General features: G+C 30.6%; 2 protein-coding genes across 2 annotated transcripts; one reads left to right on the top strand and one right to left on the bottom strand.

Annotated features, from left to right (window-relative positions):
- Positions 1-6849: 6849 nt before the first annotated feature.
- Positions 6850-8286, top strand: Phum_PHUM025350 (uncharacterized protein; the record flags this gene model as incomplete). Its single annotated transcript, XM_002422913.1, has 3 exons — positions 6850-7190; positions 7691-7943; positions 8023-8286. 3 exons carry the CDS (start codon positions 6850-6852, stop codon positions 8284-8286), a joined length of 858 nt encoding a protein of 285 aa, XP_002422958.1.
- Positions 8287-11277: 2991 nt separating this feature from the next.
- Positions 11278-14641, bottom strand: Phum_PHUM025340 (rhogtpase, putative; the record flags this gene model as incomplete). The annotated part of the gene is made up of 12 exons (XM_002422912.1): positions 11278-11599; positions 11731-11879; positions 11961-12206; positions 12329-12499; positions 12594-12707; positions 12809-13082; positions 13194-13373; positions 13462-13607; positions 13701-13906; positions 14005-14189; positions 14267-14370; positions 14456-14641. The coding sequence occupies 12 exons, from the start codon at positions 14639-14641 to the stop codon at positions 11278-11280; spliced, it is 2283 nt and encodes a 760-aa protein (XP_002422957.1).
- Between the last annotated feature and the right edge of the window lie 3621 nt (positions 14642-18262).

The following is an 18262-nucleotide window of genomic DNA, read 5'->3' as shown; positions in this document are numbered from 1 at the left end:
AGAAAATTTTTAAATTATTCGGGTTTGAAATTAACTTGAATTCTCCGCATCGTTGTAATTTCGCTAATTATTTTTTTATTAAAATTTGAACGGTCGAAAAAAAAAGAAAATAAAAAAAAAAAAAGCGAAAGATAATTTAATTTAATGCCATTTTGAAAATGATGGGATCCGTGAAACGAAAACTCGAGTTTCCTTTTTAAATAAATTAAAAAAAAAAAAATCTCTCAAAAAAATTACATAATAACTTATTTTTTAGACAGAGACAGAGAGAGAGAGAGGGAAAAAGGACGTCACGACGATTAATGAACAACAAAGAAAGGAGATGATGATGATGATGATGATTAAAAAAATATTTATGAATCGAGTAAATAAATAAGAATGAATGAAAAAAAATTATTTTCGAACGGCAAAAACGAACGGATTATGGCGGCGGTGGTAAATTAACAGCAGACGAACAAATCGAAACGAACAAATTCTAGTGACACGTTCGCAAAAAAATAAACAAAAATTTTACCCAACGGTTGGAAAAAGAAACGACGGCGTGAAATTTTAGAAAAAATTTTTTTTAAACAAATCGTCAGGGAAAGTATGAAATTAAAAAAATTCAAAAAAAAAAAAAGAAAATGGCGGCATTTAAAAAAAAATAACCGTTTTCGATAAAGCTTTGTCATTGTTTTATTTATTTATACCGAAAAAATAAAAAAAAAAATTGGATGAAAGTCGTTTAGTGTAAATTTTAAACAATCCCTAATTTTTTTTTAAACGCGTGATACTCTAGTTATATACTTAACGGAATCGATTTCATTTTTTAAATAAATTCCCAATAATAATAATAATGATAATGATAATGATAACACGCTCTCGATGCAACGAAGCAGAAGAAAATTATCACATCGAGATTTAAAAAAAAAAAAAAAAGAAAATCGATTTACTTCTTAACAACAAATCAAAAACAAATCGATCCGCATTAACAACAACCTCGGGAATCGGATTCAGTATTTGTTGTTAGGATTTGGCAACGTCGGAAATCGAAAATTTCCGTATAACCGGAAACAACAAAATCCAAATATTTGCAAATGCGGTATTTGAAATAGCGAAAACGGAAAAGAACCACACAACCATTTCATCACATTCGATTAAATCCTTCATTTTTTTTATGAAAAAAAAAAAAAAAAATTTGAAATGAATTATGGAAAAACTTCAAATCATTCGCGCGCAATGATAATAATGATGATGATAATAATAATAATAATAATAATAATAATAAACTCGAAGAATAAGATGGACTCGGGAAGACCATAGAAAACTCATATACAGTCGGCCGCTTTATTCCTTAGGGATGAATAAACTTGAAAAAAATGCTGGAAGACAACTCCGACAAAGACATAATAATAATAATAATAATAATAATAAAAAGTGAAAATAATACTAATAATAATAATAATAATAATAATAAAAGGGGAGCACTACTGGCCGCACGAATTGTATAATTTTCATTTTTATTTTTATTTTTATTTTTTTCTCTTACGTGAACGTAATCTCAATAATAATCTAGTAAAAGTAAAGAGACAGCAATAAAAATACAACAACAACAACAAACAACAACAACACACAAACAAACAACAAACAACAACAATAATAATAATGATAATTTTTCTTTTGTAAACGTCAAATTCTAGTAAAACATATAGAGTCGAATCCGTATTTCGTTTAATTTATAAATTTTTTTTTCTATTTTTTTTTTGAGCGAATAGAACGTTCTAGAAATTTGTTTTTTTTTTTTTTATTCGAGTCGTAAAAATAATGAGAGATAGAAAAAAAAAGAAAAAAAAGGTTAAAATGAATTTAATACGTTAGTTATTGTGACCGGTCGTATGAGTAAGTAAGTAAGTCTCTCTTCGTAATAATAATTAAATTTATGCACGTGAAAATCCATTAAGCTCCCCCCCCCGTCTCGCCTTCCCTCCCTCTACCTCTCCCTCCCCTCACTTTACTATTATTATTATTATTATTTTTTTTTTTATTTTTTTAAATTATTTTTTAATTTTACCAAATTAAGATTAATTTAATAGTTTTACCTCCTCGCATTAATAATAATAAAAATAATAATAATAATAATAATAATAATAATAATAATAATAATAATGTTATTAATTCCTGTGGATATATAATAATAAAAATTAATATAACACGTGAACGCGTAATTTGTTATATCGTAAAAATTATTATTATTATTATCGCAATTAAAAACCCGTTTTTTTTTTTTTTTTTGGAAAATGAATAAAAAAATAATTTTCTTTCTCATGGCATGTGCGGATGATGGTGGTGTCACGTGACACGAAATGATCGATTTTTAAAACGTTCGGTTCGATATTCGATTCGCCAAAAAAAAAAAAAAAAAAAAAACGCGGGTTCCCATTAAATTTCGTTTTTGTTTTTTCATTTCCGGTTTTATTCCATGTCACGTGATTTCCATTTCCTGCCGTCCATATTGTTGTTGTTGTTGTTGTTCCTGTCGTCGTTCTTGTTCTTCTTCTTCTTTCTTTTCTATTAAGGAATTTTTTTATTTTTTTTTCTCACGCGTTTTCGTTTGTTTTGTTAATTTTTTTTTTTTTTTTACCAAATCATCATTGTTTTAAACTTTATTATCATCATCATTATTATTATTATTATTTTATTATTATTATTATCAACGTGATGTTAATCGTGATTGAATGCCCTTTGGCAGATCCGGCATGAATATTCTTCTCCTTCTTCTTCTTCTTATTCTTCTTTTATTATTTTCGCTCACTTTCCATCTTTTTTTTTCTTTCCTCATTTTCTTATTATTATCATCATCGTTACTAGGATGTGAATTCGTTCGGTTGAGATTTTCACGTTCATTCGTTCGTTAACCCGAACGGTTTTTTTTCTCCGAACGGACGAACAATTTCAAATCCAATCGTTCGATTTTCTTTTTTTTTTTTTTGTTTACTCTAAACATTCCGGAATGAAAAATTTTCATTTTCCAATTGAATTTTCACGCGCGTAACGTCTCGACGATGGTAATGATAATGATGATGATGATGATGATGATGATAATGATAATAATAACGAAAAAATTTTAAAAATTTTTTTCCACGTACAAACAAAACCGTTAACGAATGTTGGAAAAAAATACAAAAGGAAGAAAAAGGGGGCAATTTTAACCGAGGAAAAAAAGCAGAAGATAATGATGACGATGATGATGAAGAAAAAGAGGGGAGGGGGAAGAATAAAACTAATTATAAAATTTTTTTAAAAATCCGAAATCGTTACTTTTCATTTTCACGGTTTTTTTTTTTTTTCTTTTTTTTTTTTTCAAAGACGAAAAAAAACTTTCTATTATTATTATTATTATTTTTCCATCATTTTTTATTAATTGTTACCCATTTTTGGAACGTCAAACAATCGTTTAAATTAATAATAATAATAATAATAATAATAATAAATTAACTTTTTATACAAATATTAACCTCAAGTTTATATTAATAAATTTTAAACGTTATTAATTTTTTTTTTTTTTTTTCACGTCGGGTAATTTACATTTGATTATTATCATCATCATCATCATCATCATCATCATCATCATCATCATCATCATCATCATCATCATTATTATTATTATTATTATTAATATTAATATCATTTGATCTGAATTTAATTTAATAGAAGTAATAAGAAAAACTAGATTCGTGCAATTAAATTTTTGTAAATTAAGCGTTAATCATTTAGTACAAAAAAAAATGATGATAATAATAATAATAATTTATTGCATGAGTAGTATATCGAGTACCGGTATTTGTATGCCATCACCTGTGCGTTCGCGAATACGCACGTGCGTTTTTCAAATCGTAAAAAGAAAAAAATTTTTTTTTTCGTTTTCGCAAATTATTTTCGTTCGTGAGTAACGCGGCGTAATTCTTTATAAAGAAAACAATAATAATAATAATAACAGTAATAATAATAATAATAGTAATAATAATAATAATAATAATAATAATAATAATTCTCCACGTAAAATTGTTAAATTATTTATTTATTTATTTATTACGCGACAAAGAGAGAGAGAGAGAAAAAAAAATTTTTTTTTTCAAAATTTCTTATTATCATCATTATCATTCTTATAAAATTTGACCCCCTTGCAATGAGATTTTTTTTTTTTTTTAAAAATGTCAAACATGAATGTATGCCACTGACCGCAAAAAAAAAATAGTAATAATAATAATAATAATGAAAATGAAAATGAAAAAATGAAAAACGTTTGCGAGCTTCCGATCGTAAACCCCCCCCCAAAACTTTTCCTCACACTTGAAAAAAACACTCAACGATGATAAGGATGATAATAATAATAACAACGAAAACACCCGATGATAATAATAATAATAATAATAATAAATTTCCGTACGATTTTTATCAAAAAAAAAAAGAAAAGAAAAGAAAAGAAAAGAAAAGAAAAATATAAAACTGTAAGTAAGGATGCAAACGCCTTTTATCGCCTATTGAAAAAAAAAAAAACCGTAAATAATAATAATAATAATGATGATGATAATGATGATGATGATAATGATGATGATGTTTTTGTCATTTGTCATTTGTCAACAATTACAATCGACTCGTAATAAATTTTATTTATTTATTTATTTTTTTATCCACTAATAAAAAATTCAATGGAGAGAAAAAAAAAGAAAAGAAAAAAAATTTCGCCTGCGATATCCAGGTGCGGCCGACATTTTTAAATTCATTAACCGTAATTAATTTAAATTTTTATAAAACTTTGATTTATTTTACTTTTTCTTATAAATTAAAAAAAAAAAAACAATAACGACGTGAAAAAGTTCGCAACAACAAAAACAACAATAACAACCAAAACAACAACCAAAACAACAACAAAAACAATAACAACAACCACAAAAAGAAAAAGTCGAGAAGGTTCCCGTTGGAATTTATTATCCAAAATTTTTACAAAAAAAAAAAAAAAAAAAAAAAGGGGGTCAAATTTCCCACGTGATCCCAATTTAAAATTATCTCGAATTCTATCGCGATCGTACGCACAGTTTCCGTTCATAGAGTAAGAAAAAAACCGGATATCGATTTTTCTAAAGACACGATTTTGCATTAATTTCTACTCTAACGATTTTTCTTTTGCCCCCTTGAGAGTACAAACAATCGAACAATAGAAAACGAATCGAAAAATTTTCAATCAAAACAAACCAAAAAAATGTGTTTTCGGGTGAACAAGTTTTTTGTTTTTTTTTTTTTTTTTTTTTTTTTTTTTTTTTTTTTTCATCCCGAAAAACAAAAAACAAAAACAAAAAAAAAAGTTTTTTCGTCCCGGAAAACATTTAAAACACTAAAAATCCCCTTTTGCATCCATGTTATTAAAAAAAAAATCTGTGAACTTTAACCCTGAAAGTGAATAATAATAATAATAATAATAATAATAATAATAATAATAATAATAATAATAAAAGCCAACGGCCATAGCGTGCTGGTCACACCGGTTCCCGTACGATCACCGAAGTTAAGCAGCATCGGGCGTGGTGCAAACTTGGATGGGTGACCGTTTGAGAACGCCACGTGCTGTTGGCTTAAAAAGAGCAAAAAAAAAAAAATGAGAACAAGACAAAGTAAGAACCAAAAACAAAATCTTGTTCTACTGTCGACCTGAGGCAGCTCGACGAGAACGTGAATTTCACTGCTTCTGACCCTGGCCACTCCAAAGATGTTAGTCACCGGAGCCCAGTTCAGGAGACAAATCGTTCCCATCGAAAAAGACGGACTCAGGAAGACCTTCAAGAATTGATGTGGTGCTATCTTATAATAAGTGGCACCACCGAAATTCGAGTATTTGTCCCTAAGGAATCGGGTAGAAACCTCGGATAAATACTTAAAAAACTCCGACAAGTAGCCTTGTCGTGTTTAATGGTGAATAATAATAATAAATTGGGAAATTGATTCGATTCAACCCCTCTAGTTAAAACTTATAAAAATAGAAAAAAACCTTAAAAGGTATTAAATAAGGATGTAAAACAAAAATTTTTTTTGTCGAATATGAATTTGACCCAAAGATGAAAATAATAATAACCTCTCTCACTCTCTCTCTCTCTCTCTTTCTCTCTTTCTCTCTTTCTCTTTCTCTCTCTTTTTTCCATTCGATCGGGGAGTGGTGAAAAAATTTATTTTCCATCTGTTAAAAAAAAAAAAAAGGACATCGTACACGAAGAAGAAGGAGAAGATTACCATTCATAAAAAATTTTCAAACGCATCCATCAAACAACGAATGGTTTACTTACAAAAAAAAATTCTCTCATTCATGCCACCAACAACAACAACAACAACAACAACAACAAAAAGGGCATAACTCGATGGAAAACGTAACCTTGATCGAGACTTTTTCCCAAACAAACAATCAAACAAAAAAGATTTATTTACCCATAAGCTAAACGTGAGTGAATGAATTATAAGGATGCTGCAAACACACACACTATGGGAATAATTCTTCGGCATTGTTAATAAAAAGATGGTACGAAATGATTTTTTCATCAGTGACACGAGAACACTTTACCGCGTCGGTCTTGAACACAAAAAAAATTTTTTTCTTTTTTTTTTTTTCTAGAAATTTCGTTTTCGTTTTTCTTTTCTTATTTTATCTTTGGATTTCGAAAAAAGAAAAACATTTTCCGGCGGATAATGTTATCGTTATATAAAATCGTATTCGTGTTGTCGATCGTCATCGTCGCGACTTCATCGGAAAACGTCAATTCCGTGTCGGACGAAAATCGAATTATTTATAATAATAACAACAACAACAACAAATGGAAAAACAAAATGGTCGTCGAAAGTGGTGTAACAACGACGGATTCTCAATGGAAAATTCCAGTAGAAGCAGAAGATGATTTTAGTAAAAGATCCGAGGTATACGCGGGTGAAGCATTGAACGGAATGTACATGGATTGTTTGGCTAAAATATCATTTTCGTGCGTACAAAAAAAAGTTTTGAATTTTATCAATCGAATGAATCGAATGGAAAAATTTCCCGTTTTGGGCAATTACGTGAGCGTCGTGAGAATTAAAAACGAATACGAAAAAGAAAACGAATTCCAAGGAAGATTGGATTCCGCGGAAAAACAATCAAAATTAGACGAACTCATGGACACGGCCATTGACAAGTAAGTAACAACCCCGAAAACGAAAAACAAAAAAACCCGCCAATTTCAAAACGCAAAAAAACCCGCGAAAACCGACAAAAATTGGTTTTCCCGCCATTTTTACAACGCACCTACAAAATTCAAAACCTTTCCGCGTGACGTTTTTTATTAAAAAATTAGTTTAATTTACGCCTAACCCTTTATATTTTACCGGTTTTCATTATTATTATTATTATTATTATTTTTTATTAACCGTGAATTTTAAAAAAGCGTGACTTTAATAAGTTTTATAACCGCGTGTGAAATTACCCATCCATCTTTTTTTTTTTTAAGGTTATTAGGTTTTCTCACATTGATATGGGTTGATAAGTAGACAAAAAAAGAAAAAAGAAAAATATTTTTTTTTTACAAATATAATTACGGGTGACGACGACGAAAAACACAAACACAAAAAGTCATTACGTATCGCGTCCATTTTGTTTTTGTTTTTGTTTTAGTTTTTTGAATTCGCACATATTAAGAGTAAAAGTACCGAATAGTTTTTCCGTTGTCAAACCGTCGGAAAGTAGAAATTTTCAAGGAGGAAGTACCACGACCACATCCCTAGATTTTAGTTTTCCATATTCTACGGGAGTCGAAGGAAGGAAAAAAGGAGGCGGCGGCGGTGGTAAAATGGGTAAAAAAATGATGATGATGATGATGATGGGTTTAAAAGCTAAAATGATGATGTTGGGCCCGTTGATATTGGGAATGGCGGGTCTCATGGCGATCAAAGTAAGTTTTTTTGATAACGTGTTGTTGATGATGATGATGATGATGATATTGATAAGAAATTGATTTTTTTTTTTTCCAGGCTTTGATCGCGAGCGTCATTTCATTAACCATAAGCAAAATAATGATAATAAAAAAATTGATGAAAAATAAGGGAGCCGGAGGCGGTCACGGAGGCGGAGGATGGGATAGCGGTAGCTCGGGTGGCGGACCGTGGGCATCCGGCGGCGGAAGTGGCGGCGGATGGGACAGAAGAAGCATTTACGACAAAAATGACGAAACGAACACGTGGGACGCATCGGATTTAGCTTACAGAGCATATTCGACGGTGGAAAATTTATTTTGAAAAGAAAATCTCGATTCGGTCAGTGCGCGTTATCATTCATAAAATTTTCGTGAATTTTCGCGGACCATACTGCGAACGGGTTGCAACAGCGGAAAACACAAAAAGACGTTATTTTAAACGACAGACGACCTTGTGACGACGACGACGACGACGACGAATTTAAGCTTATACCAAAGATTTTTTTTTTTTTTGACGATTGTCTCTCTCTCTCTCTCTCTCTCACTCTCATACACTTTCTTACCACGACAGTATTATAACAATCGACTGACTTATACTTATATATATATATATATATATATATATATAAAAACAAAAGACAGGACAAGACAAGACAAGTGGAAGAAACCCAACACCTATTAATAATAAAATTATTTTCGACTTACCCCATTATCATCATCATCATCATCATCATCATTATTATTATTAATTAATTACGACATTCTTCATGCACATATGTATAGGTATAATGACCATTAGGTACGTAATTGGACATTTGAATATATATATATCGTAGACTTATACACGTAGAACATACACGAACAAAAATTTCATCCGTCGAATAATTCACCTGAAAACATACTTTTTTCAATAATAATACTTAAATACTGTAAATAATAATAATAATAATAATAATAATAATAATAAATTGACGTCATCATTAAATATCTTATCAAATTAATATTAATAATAATAATAATACGCAACACCACGTGTATTGTATAAAAAAAAAAAAAAAAAAAAAACGAATGCGTTCGATCCTTGAAAGAAGTGAAATGTGTAAAACAATTCACTTGACAAGAAAAGAACAAATTTATTAAATCAATTTTTTTTTAATTATTTATTTATTTATTATTATTATTATTATTATTTATTTATTTATTTAACTAATTTAATTATTTATTTAATTTTTGTTTATTTATTTATTTAAATTATAATTTTTATTTTTTAAAATGTTTAATTATTTTTTATTTATAATAAATCGAGCGCGGATGTGTGTGAGTGAGAGCGCGTATGATATTTTTCACGTCCTTTAAGTGAAAGAGAGAGAGAGAGAGAAAATAAAGTAAAATATAGGAGAGAGAGAGAGAGAGAGAGAGAGAGAGAGAGAGAGAGAGAGAGAGAGAAAGAAAGTTACATGTCATTTATTTATTATGTATACATGTATATAAATATAAATCGATAAAATTTTTTTTTTTTTTTTTTTTTCATTTTACAATCACGGAACAAAATGAAGAAAAAAAGAAAACAAAAGATATAATTTATTATTATTATTATTATTATTGAATTAATAATAATAAATAAATAAATAAATAAAAAGTTTTTAAAATTTTACACCCTCTGATTGTAAATAGAGAAAGAGAGAAAGAAAGAGAGAGAGAGAGAGAGAGTGGAAAAAAATCTATTCGAAAAATTGTCGACGATGTATATGAAAATGATGATGATGATGATGATGATGATGACAACCATTCCGATTTTATCCCTTTTTTTTAATAATTAAACAACTTATTCCATCGACCTGAAAATTTTTAAATTAATAATAATAATAATGATAATAATAAAAGTAATTTCTTTTCCCATTTTTTTTTTCGTCGACTAATTATTTACGACCATCAATCAAATCGAAAAAAAAAAAAAAAAAAAAAAACAAACGAACGAAAAAAACAAGAAAAAAAATAAATAAAAATAAAATTTTTTTAATGACACAAACGTGATTTTTAACTTTCGCACAAAACCAAAAAAAAATAATTAATTAAATTAAATGCTTATTTGCACGTACGATGCACGCGTACAAGCACACGCACACACACGCGCGCACGCAAAAAAAAAAAAAGATGGCGACCATCATCAAGTGTCTTACGACGTATCAATCAATTTATTTTTAACTCGTGGCAACATCAGCAATGATAAATACCCCCAATGATGACGATGACGATGACGTTGATGATGATGGTGACGGTGACGATGACGGTGAAAATGATAACGCGATCCTAATTATTTATTACTGATGTGACGTTTTTTTTTTTTTAAACAGGTACGAAATTTTTTTTTTTTTTTTTTTTTTTTAACAGACAATTTCTTTCTAATTAACATTCGAGATTTTTTTTTTTAATACCTGAAAGATGATTGATTGATTGATTGATTGATTTAAATTTCTTTTTCTCTCGGGAAAATATTAAATATTTGGCAGCATCCGCGAATTTAAATGTTTACATATAAATGTATACGTATGTATATATATATATATATATAATCTAATACTGCACGTGTAATTAATTAATTAATTTTTCGCACGTTTGTCAAATTTCATTCATTCATTCATTCATTCAATCATTTATTCATTTTTTTTTTTTTTATACAATGACTACTACTTTCTTTAAAAAGGTGATGGTCCTAAAAAAAAAAATACGACGACGATGATTAAATGTTAAAGTTTACTAGATGATTCGCGTGCGTGACTCTCCTACGCTACTCAGAAAAAACGCAGCGCGTGACGACGTGCGCGAATAGTAAACTTTCTTAATCTCCCTAATTTTTTTTTTTTTACATAAAAAAAAATAAATTATTATGTTCGTAAATATAATATTTTTACCCTCCACTTTCACGGTATCAAATAAATTCTTCTTCTTCTTCTTCTTCTTCGACTCTCATTATCGAAATTAACTTTCTAAAAAAAAAAAAAAAAAACTAATAGTTTTTTTTTTTTTTTTGTTTCTTCATCTTCTTTTTTTTCGTTGAATTCTGCGATTCTAATTAATAGAATTCTTGTCCCATTGCCTGCTCCTGCTCTCCTGCTGCTGCTGCTGATGCTGTAGACGTGATTATGATGATAGTGATGATTATGACGACGACGACGACGACGACGATAACGTTGGAAATACGGGGGTCGATAAAAGACGCTCACCGAGGCAAATGATCGGTGGCGGCTATTATTGTTGCGATTGGGACTGTCAACAAAAAAGGGGTCAAAGTTGTCAGTCCGTTAAAAATTCGTCATACGGTTTCGTTCGATTCAATTGTTTCTCCCGTCAATTCAACCTGGGGGGGGAAAAAAAATACAAGTAATAATAATAATAATAAAATTAAAACCGTCCATCTTTTTTTTTTTTTAAATTTATTTAAATAAAGAGAGAAACTTACTTGTTGCGTAAATGTTGGATTATCCTCGGGATTACCATCTGGATTATCTTCTTTGGATTTGCTCGATGTAAAACATAAACATCCTGAATTTTTCCGACTTCGTTTCAATAAAGTTTTTTCTTCTCTCTCTCTTTCTCCGACGCATTTCTCATAATAATCGTATTCTTTTAAATACCTGAAATGTTATAATAATAATAATAATAATAATAAATCATAGAAAAAAATGCTTTTGTAAATTATTATTATTATTATTATTTTAATGTGTTTTAAACGGAGCAATAAATTAATTTAAAAAATTAATTTTACCATACGGGAGGCCATCTGTGCTCTCGAAGATATTCTTGATTATCCGGATGCAAACCTTTTAACAATTTCGGACATTTCTTACATATTTTATCGTAATTTGTACAAAGGTACTTCAAGCACCAGTCAGCCAATTGATCGGCATTGTGCAACTGAAAAAAAAAAAAAAAAAACAAACGTAAAACAAACAAACAAACAACCAAACAAACGTTTGTTTGTTTTACGTGTGTTACCTTGCTTGCTTCTAATAAACGCAAACAGTGTTCCAGTGCATCGTTACATTCTTGCGTGACGGATGATCGTGTTAATTCTTCGACTACTCTCTGCTCTACTAAATTGACAAGACGTGGCAGGCATAATCTATTGGCTAGTTCTAATATGTCGACACATCTGAGAGGATTTATAAATGGTATGTCATCCGTGTAAATGTACAAAAGAAGGCGAACAAAAGTATCTTCTCGCACTCCGGGAAACAATATCTTTAAAAACAAATTATGTTTTGCAAATTAAACGCACGACTCTTAATAATGTAATGTGACAATTAAATTTTTAAGGGGGGGGGGAGGAGGGTGAAAAAATATTATTAATAAACGAATCTTACAACTTTGGCGGCACTTTCCCGAAAATCTCCGCTAAACATTGCTTTCATAACGTCGCAGCGAGCCATTAATATGGCACGGTGTGCCGGAAACGAACTGTCATCCAGTTGAAATACCACGTCTGACATTAACCCTTGTCGAATACATAATTCTTTCAGTCTTTGTCGTACGGCCTAAATAAATAAAAAAAAAAAAGAAAAAAAAAAATTAAATGAGGTAATTAATTGTCAATATAATAGAAAAAAAAAAAAAAAAAAAAAATGTCACCTGTCGATAGCGCTGACGAAGTTCAGTGTTTTGAAATTCTTCTCGTGTTAAAATATTTGATACAAATACTAAAAGCTCGGGGAAATCTAAGCATTCAGCCGCCTGACGGATTTCCTAATTCCGAATACCAAAACATTAGTACTTCGTTACACGCACACACGCGCACACACACACACACACGCACACAGTTTAAACAAAGAAACTCCATTACTTACCTGCAATTCATTTTGATTCCTTGTTGAGATCGTTCCGTTGTATATAAATTGCAAGCACTGTTTAAGAGCTTGTAATGTTATTAGTTTGGTTAGTGTTATAACAGTCTGAGTGGTGTTTGTGACTTTGCCTCGGTGGTCGAGACCTTCGCATTGTTTTAACGATATCGACTCGAATGCGGGATGATTTAATTCGTGTAAAACTTTTTTCGGAATGTTATTCGTGGACAAAACTTGGCAACTCGATCGTCGTTTCAATTGATCCCAAACTCTGAAACTCGAAATTAATCAATTTTTATAAAATTGCACGAACGTAAAATTTCAACGAATAATACGCGAGACGCGACGACGACGACGACGACGACTTTCATTTCGCGACTTTTCTTACTTGTTGTGTTTTACTTCGCTTCTTATGAGGTATTCGGTATCTTTATTAAATTCACCCTGGGTAGCTTCTTCGATGGTCGAAGTCATGCTTGAATCGCTAGAACTGCGAGCGAGTAAATCGCATGTGAAATCCAGTAGCAAGAGACGCTGAAAAGATGGCGAACCGGCGGCTAACACAAACCTAGACCAATAATTAAAACCGTGACGATGGAATACTTCAATCGTAAAATTATTAAAGGGTAATTAAGGTTTTAATTAAAACAACGAACCTGTGCGCTGGAAATCTAACCGAACCGGAAACTAATATAACATCCGTGTGAGCTTGAGCCAAAAACATAGTCATGCAATTTTCATCGTAAGAACTCGCAGTTACGAATATTTCCGGTGAACTTGGTTTGGGAGGCATGTAAGGAACCTGCAATGAAATCAAACGATTTCAAATTATCAATAATAATAATAATAAACTTATTTTCACGCGCAAAAATGCCTGCGAAACGTTTTTTTTTACCTGAAGCAACGGTCTCTGAACTTTTTTCAAATTCGTCATCCAAAACCTTTGATGTCTCCGCGCTAAAAGAGCCGCACGAATCGCATTTTCAAAAGCTTCGTTCACACCGTAATACGTCAACACAGAAGTTTCATAATAGTAAACGCCTAATTCGCGAGCGACGGCTCTTGCTTGATCCGGCATAACCAAATCGCTTTTCCTCGTGGCTCTGCGGATTTAAATAAATTTTTTTAAATTTAGTTTATTTATAATTTTTATGGTAAAAAAAAAATCGAAACGACAAAAATTCACCTCAAAAATGGACTCCTGTCTTTGAAAAAACTTAAATAAACTTCGTCCCTGTACATGTATCTCAAATCATTTTTACATCCGACCAACAAAACTGGAGTTTGAGGACAAAAACGTCTGATTTCCGGATACCACATGGCTACGCAATTTTTCAAAGACACCGGATTCGTTATTGAAAAACATAATAATACTACGTCCGATCTAAATACAATATAAATAAAATAAAATTATGGAAAATCCAACAATCATTTTCCAAAGGGTTTAAAAAAAATCCATACCGTCCGTATGCGAATCGTCTGTCTTTTTCATGATCTCCAAATGTATCCCACAGTCTCAGTGAAACGTTCACGCCGTCCACGACTTCCCAAGATCTCTCCAAAACCTGTTCGAAGGAAAAAAAAAATTTTTTTAAAATGACGAAACCGCGACGACGACAAAAATAAAAAAATTTTTTATTTTTTTTTTACATCTTTGTAAATTCTGTATTGGTCTATGGCCCATACTGTCGGAACATGGGTCGTTAACAGTTGCGATAGAGAAACATGCTTGTTGCAGGCTCTTGCACAAATAAGGCGAGTTTTTCCAACGGCCGTATCACCCACCACGACGCATTTTACCAATTCCTGATGGGGTTGCTCATTGTCCATTATCATTGCTGGCCATTTTTACCAGTCTCTTTCTGAAACCAAAAAAATAAATAAATAAATAAAATAATAAAAATTATATCATAATCGATACATTTCAAACGCGACATTTGAGGTATTTGACTTTTCTTTAATAATAATAATAATAACATTGCAATTTCAGAAGCGGGGGGGGGGGAAAGGAAGGGGTTAAAACAAATTTAAACAAAAACTAATAATAATAATAAACCGTCTACGTACCGTTGAAAGGTGAGGTAAACACCTTCCAAGAAAGTGACGTCATCACCAAGCAATAATAATGTTGTGGCAACTGTTTGTGGAAAAACCTGGGCAAAGCATGTTCGAAATCCCTTCACCCCATCTCCCACCCCCCCCTCCCGAAAAAAAAAGATTTTTCAACTTGGATTTTTTTTCTTTTTTTTATTATTAAAAAATTTAATTCACGAATGCATCCGTTAATAAAAAAACGGAAAAAAAAAAAAAATCAATCGACAAAATCCAAAAATAAAAATAAACAAAACGAAATTTAACAATTTAGTCGTAAAATGAATCGAATATTATCATCATCATCATTATTATTACTATTATTATTATTATTACCATTACTATTATTAACAAAGCCTAATTTGATTGATATACATTAAAAAAAAAAAAAAAAAAAAATTATGAATTTTTTTTTTTGTAAAATTAGAATAATAGTAAAAGCGCATAAAGAAAACAAGAGAAGAAAAAAAGAAAAAAGGAAAACAGTAAAAACTAACAAACAAACAAATTAATTCACACGTCGAATTTGACATTTAAAAATTTTTTAATAATAATGATAATAATGATAATAATAATAATAATAATAGTAAACAATAACGACAGCAATATTTTTGTGACATTTAAAAAAAACCTCGTGTATAAATAGTTTTGTTGCTTTGCCCAAATTTCTCCAAACGTGTCATAACAAAACAAAAAAAAAAGGAAAAAGGAAAACTTCGTAATAATAATAATAATAATAATTAATCATATTATTATTATCATTTTGAAAAAAATCACCTTTCGCGCTTTTCTCATTCCCACGCTTTTTTCAATCATTTTCAAAGACCCCCTAGCCCCCTCAAACAATTTGTTTTTTTTTTTTTTTGTTATTTTTCCTTTAAATTTTCACGGATCGTATGAGTTCATTTTTTTCAACACAAACAAACAAACAAACAAAAAATTTTTTTTTAAAAATTAACTGTCGTCTGTTCTAAAACAAAAAAAAAAAAAAAAAAAAAACACGTCACAATAAGTTTCACGGACGTTAAACAAAAATCACGGGAAAACTAATACTAATAATAATAATAATAATAATAATAATAATAATAAAACCCAACGGCGTGTGTGTGTGTGTGTTTGTTATGTTTACTTATCCCATCGCACTTATCTTTCCGAATGGGGAGTGGGGGTGGGGATGAGGGCGGAAAAACAAACACCGTTCGATTTTTTTTTTTTTTTTTTTTTGTGATTTTTTACACCATTTGGTTGGTCTGAGTTTAGTTCGGGATGAAATTAATCAACGAAGACAAACAATACGTTCTTATCGACCCCCTTCGAACACCAACCCCGGGACAAACAACAATGACAACCAACAACAACCAACAACCACCGCAAACGATTTTTTTTTTTTTTTTTTGTTTGAGTTTTTCTTTTTAAACTTTTCATCGTTCTTTTCCTCACACGACACGATCATTTTCGAATTTTTCCGTTTCGTTCGGTTTAAACTCAAAAGAAGAGAAGGAGGTGGGGGAGAGGGGGGGGAAAGAAAACAACACCTGAAACGTTTCGACGAGGAGGACAAATAGTATTGGAATAAAAAAAATTTCAAATTCAATTAACTATTTCTGGCTGGCGTTTTAAAAAGGCAATTACGATAAAAGACTCGCGACCCGACGGCGATGGCGATGGCGATGGCGATGATGATGATGATTATGATTATGGTGATTCACAAATATAGATTTACTACAGGCTAGCTTTAAAGAGAAAAATAAAATTACGAGTTACAAAAATGTTCAGAGACTCGTGTTGTGTACGATTATAAATAACCTGACATTAAATGACGAAATGACGCGTTCAAAATTTATTATTATTATTATTATTATTATTATTTTTTAAACTTTTTGTTTTCCTTTAAACGTGGCTTTAATAATCGATTCACTCGAAGACGTATCGGGCTAAGGGGGGGAGACGAAAGGGGGGAAATCTCGAAAAAATTTCCACCGCAATTAAGACAATCACGTACGATTAGTAAAATATTTTGACGATTTAAAAAAAAAAAATTTTTTGTATGATTCGAACAAACGATTTTCAAACGTCTCCTATCTTACCCTCCCCCTTTCCCTCTCTCTTTACCTCAAAAAATAAAAAAATTCATCCTTCCCCCCACCGCCCCTCGAAAAACAAATTTCATTTCTTCCCACTTTTCAAAAATCTCTCAGCACTTTTCCTTTTTTTTTTTTTTTTGTTTTAACCTCCTCTCCCTCCCTCCCCCCGTGTAAAAAGCTTTCGGAAAATTTTTTCAAAAACCCTCCCTCCTCCCTCACTCACTCCCTTTCCATCGCATTACCAGAAAAGGAACGTACAAAAAAAAAAAAAAAATTTTGTTTCAGTAACAAAACCGTACACGAACGAAACGAAAATCCGAATCGAACTGTTTCGATATTTAATCACAATCAACCTTACTACTATTATTATTATTATTAGTGTTTGTCGTGAAACAACAAAAGTATAACAATTAACGAAATAAAATAAATACGAAAGATTTTTAAACAATTAAGATAAATTTTAAAAAAATAATAATAATAATAATAATAAAATTCAAACTTTTATCGACACCACCACCACCACCACCATCAGGCACGCACGCTACCGCACGCACGTAAACACAAACACCGACACGCCCAGCCTGACTAAAACCGACTGAAGAAAAAAAAAAAAAAAAAAACAAAATAACTAATGATAATGATAATGATAATAATTTCGTAAATAAATAAAAAAAAAAAATCCGTTCGAAAATCTCGACTACACTGTCTGTACTTGCACGCGCGCCTACGTTTGTGATAAAAACATTCTGGAATTTTTGTCTGAACTTGTACAGAAAATTTTTTTGTAAATTTCCTTTTCCACCGGAGTTGTCGAAGACAACCAACCTACTTCTTCTTCTTCTTCTTCTCGATCGACTCATTCATCATTTATGTAAAAAAAAAAAAAATTTCGTGTGCCTGAACGCGCGCACGTTGGTTCTTTATTTCCACGAATCCCATCAATTGATAAATTTCACTAATTTCATTCGTATATTATTATTATTATTATTATTATTATTATTATTATTATTATTAAATCATTTTCAATCTCTTCATTTTTCCTTTTCGTCTATCCTTTTCCTATCGTATTTTTTTTTCTTCTTCTTCTGGCACTGTCTCTCTCGTTTTGTACGTCTTTGACGACGATTTTTTTTTCTACGAAGATAGCGGGGGAGGGGGGAAATGGGACGTTAAAAATCGAAACGAATATTTTTTTTTCTTTAATTTTTTTAATACGAATATGAGAGAGTGTTTGTTTTTCCTCTTGCGAACAAACAAACAAACAAACAACAAACGAACAAAC

The sequence above is a fragment of the Pediculus humanus genome, genomic scaffold (genome assembly GCF_000006295.1).
Source record: "Pediculus humanus corporis 1103172107382 genomic scaffold, whole genome shotgun sequence".
Lineage (NCBI taxonomy): Eukaryota > Metazoa > Arthropoda > Insecta > Psocodea > Pediculidae > Pediculus > Pediculus humanus.
This window is presented reverse-complemented; position numbering and strand designations above follow the sequence as displayed.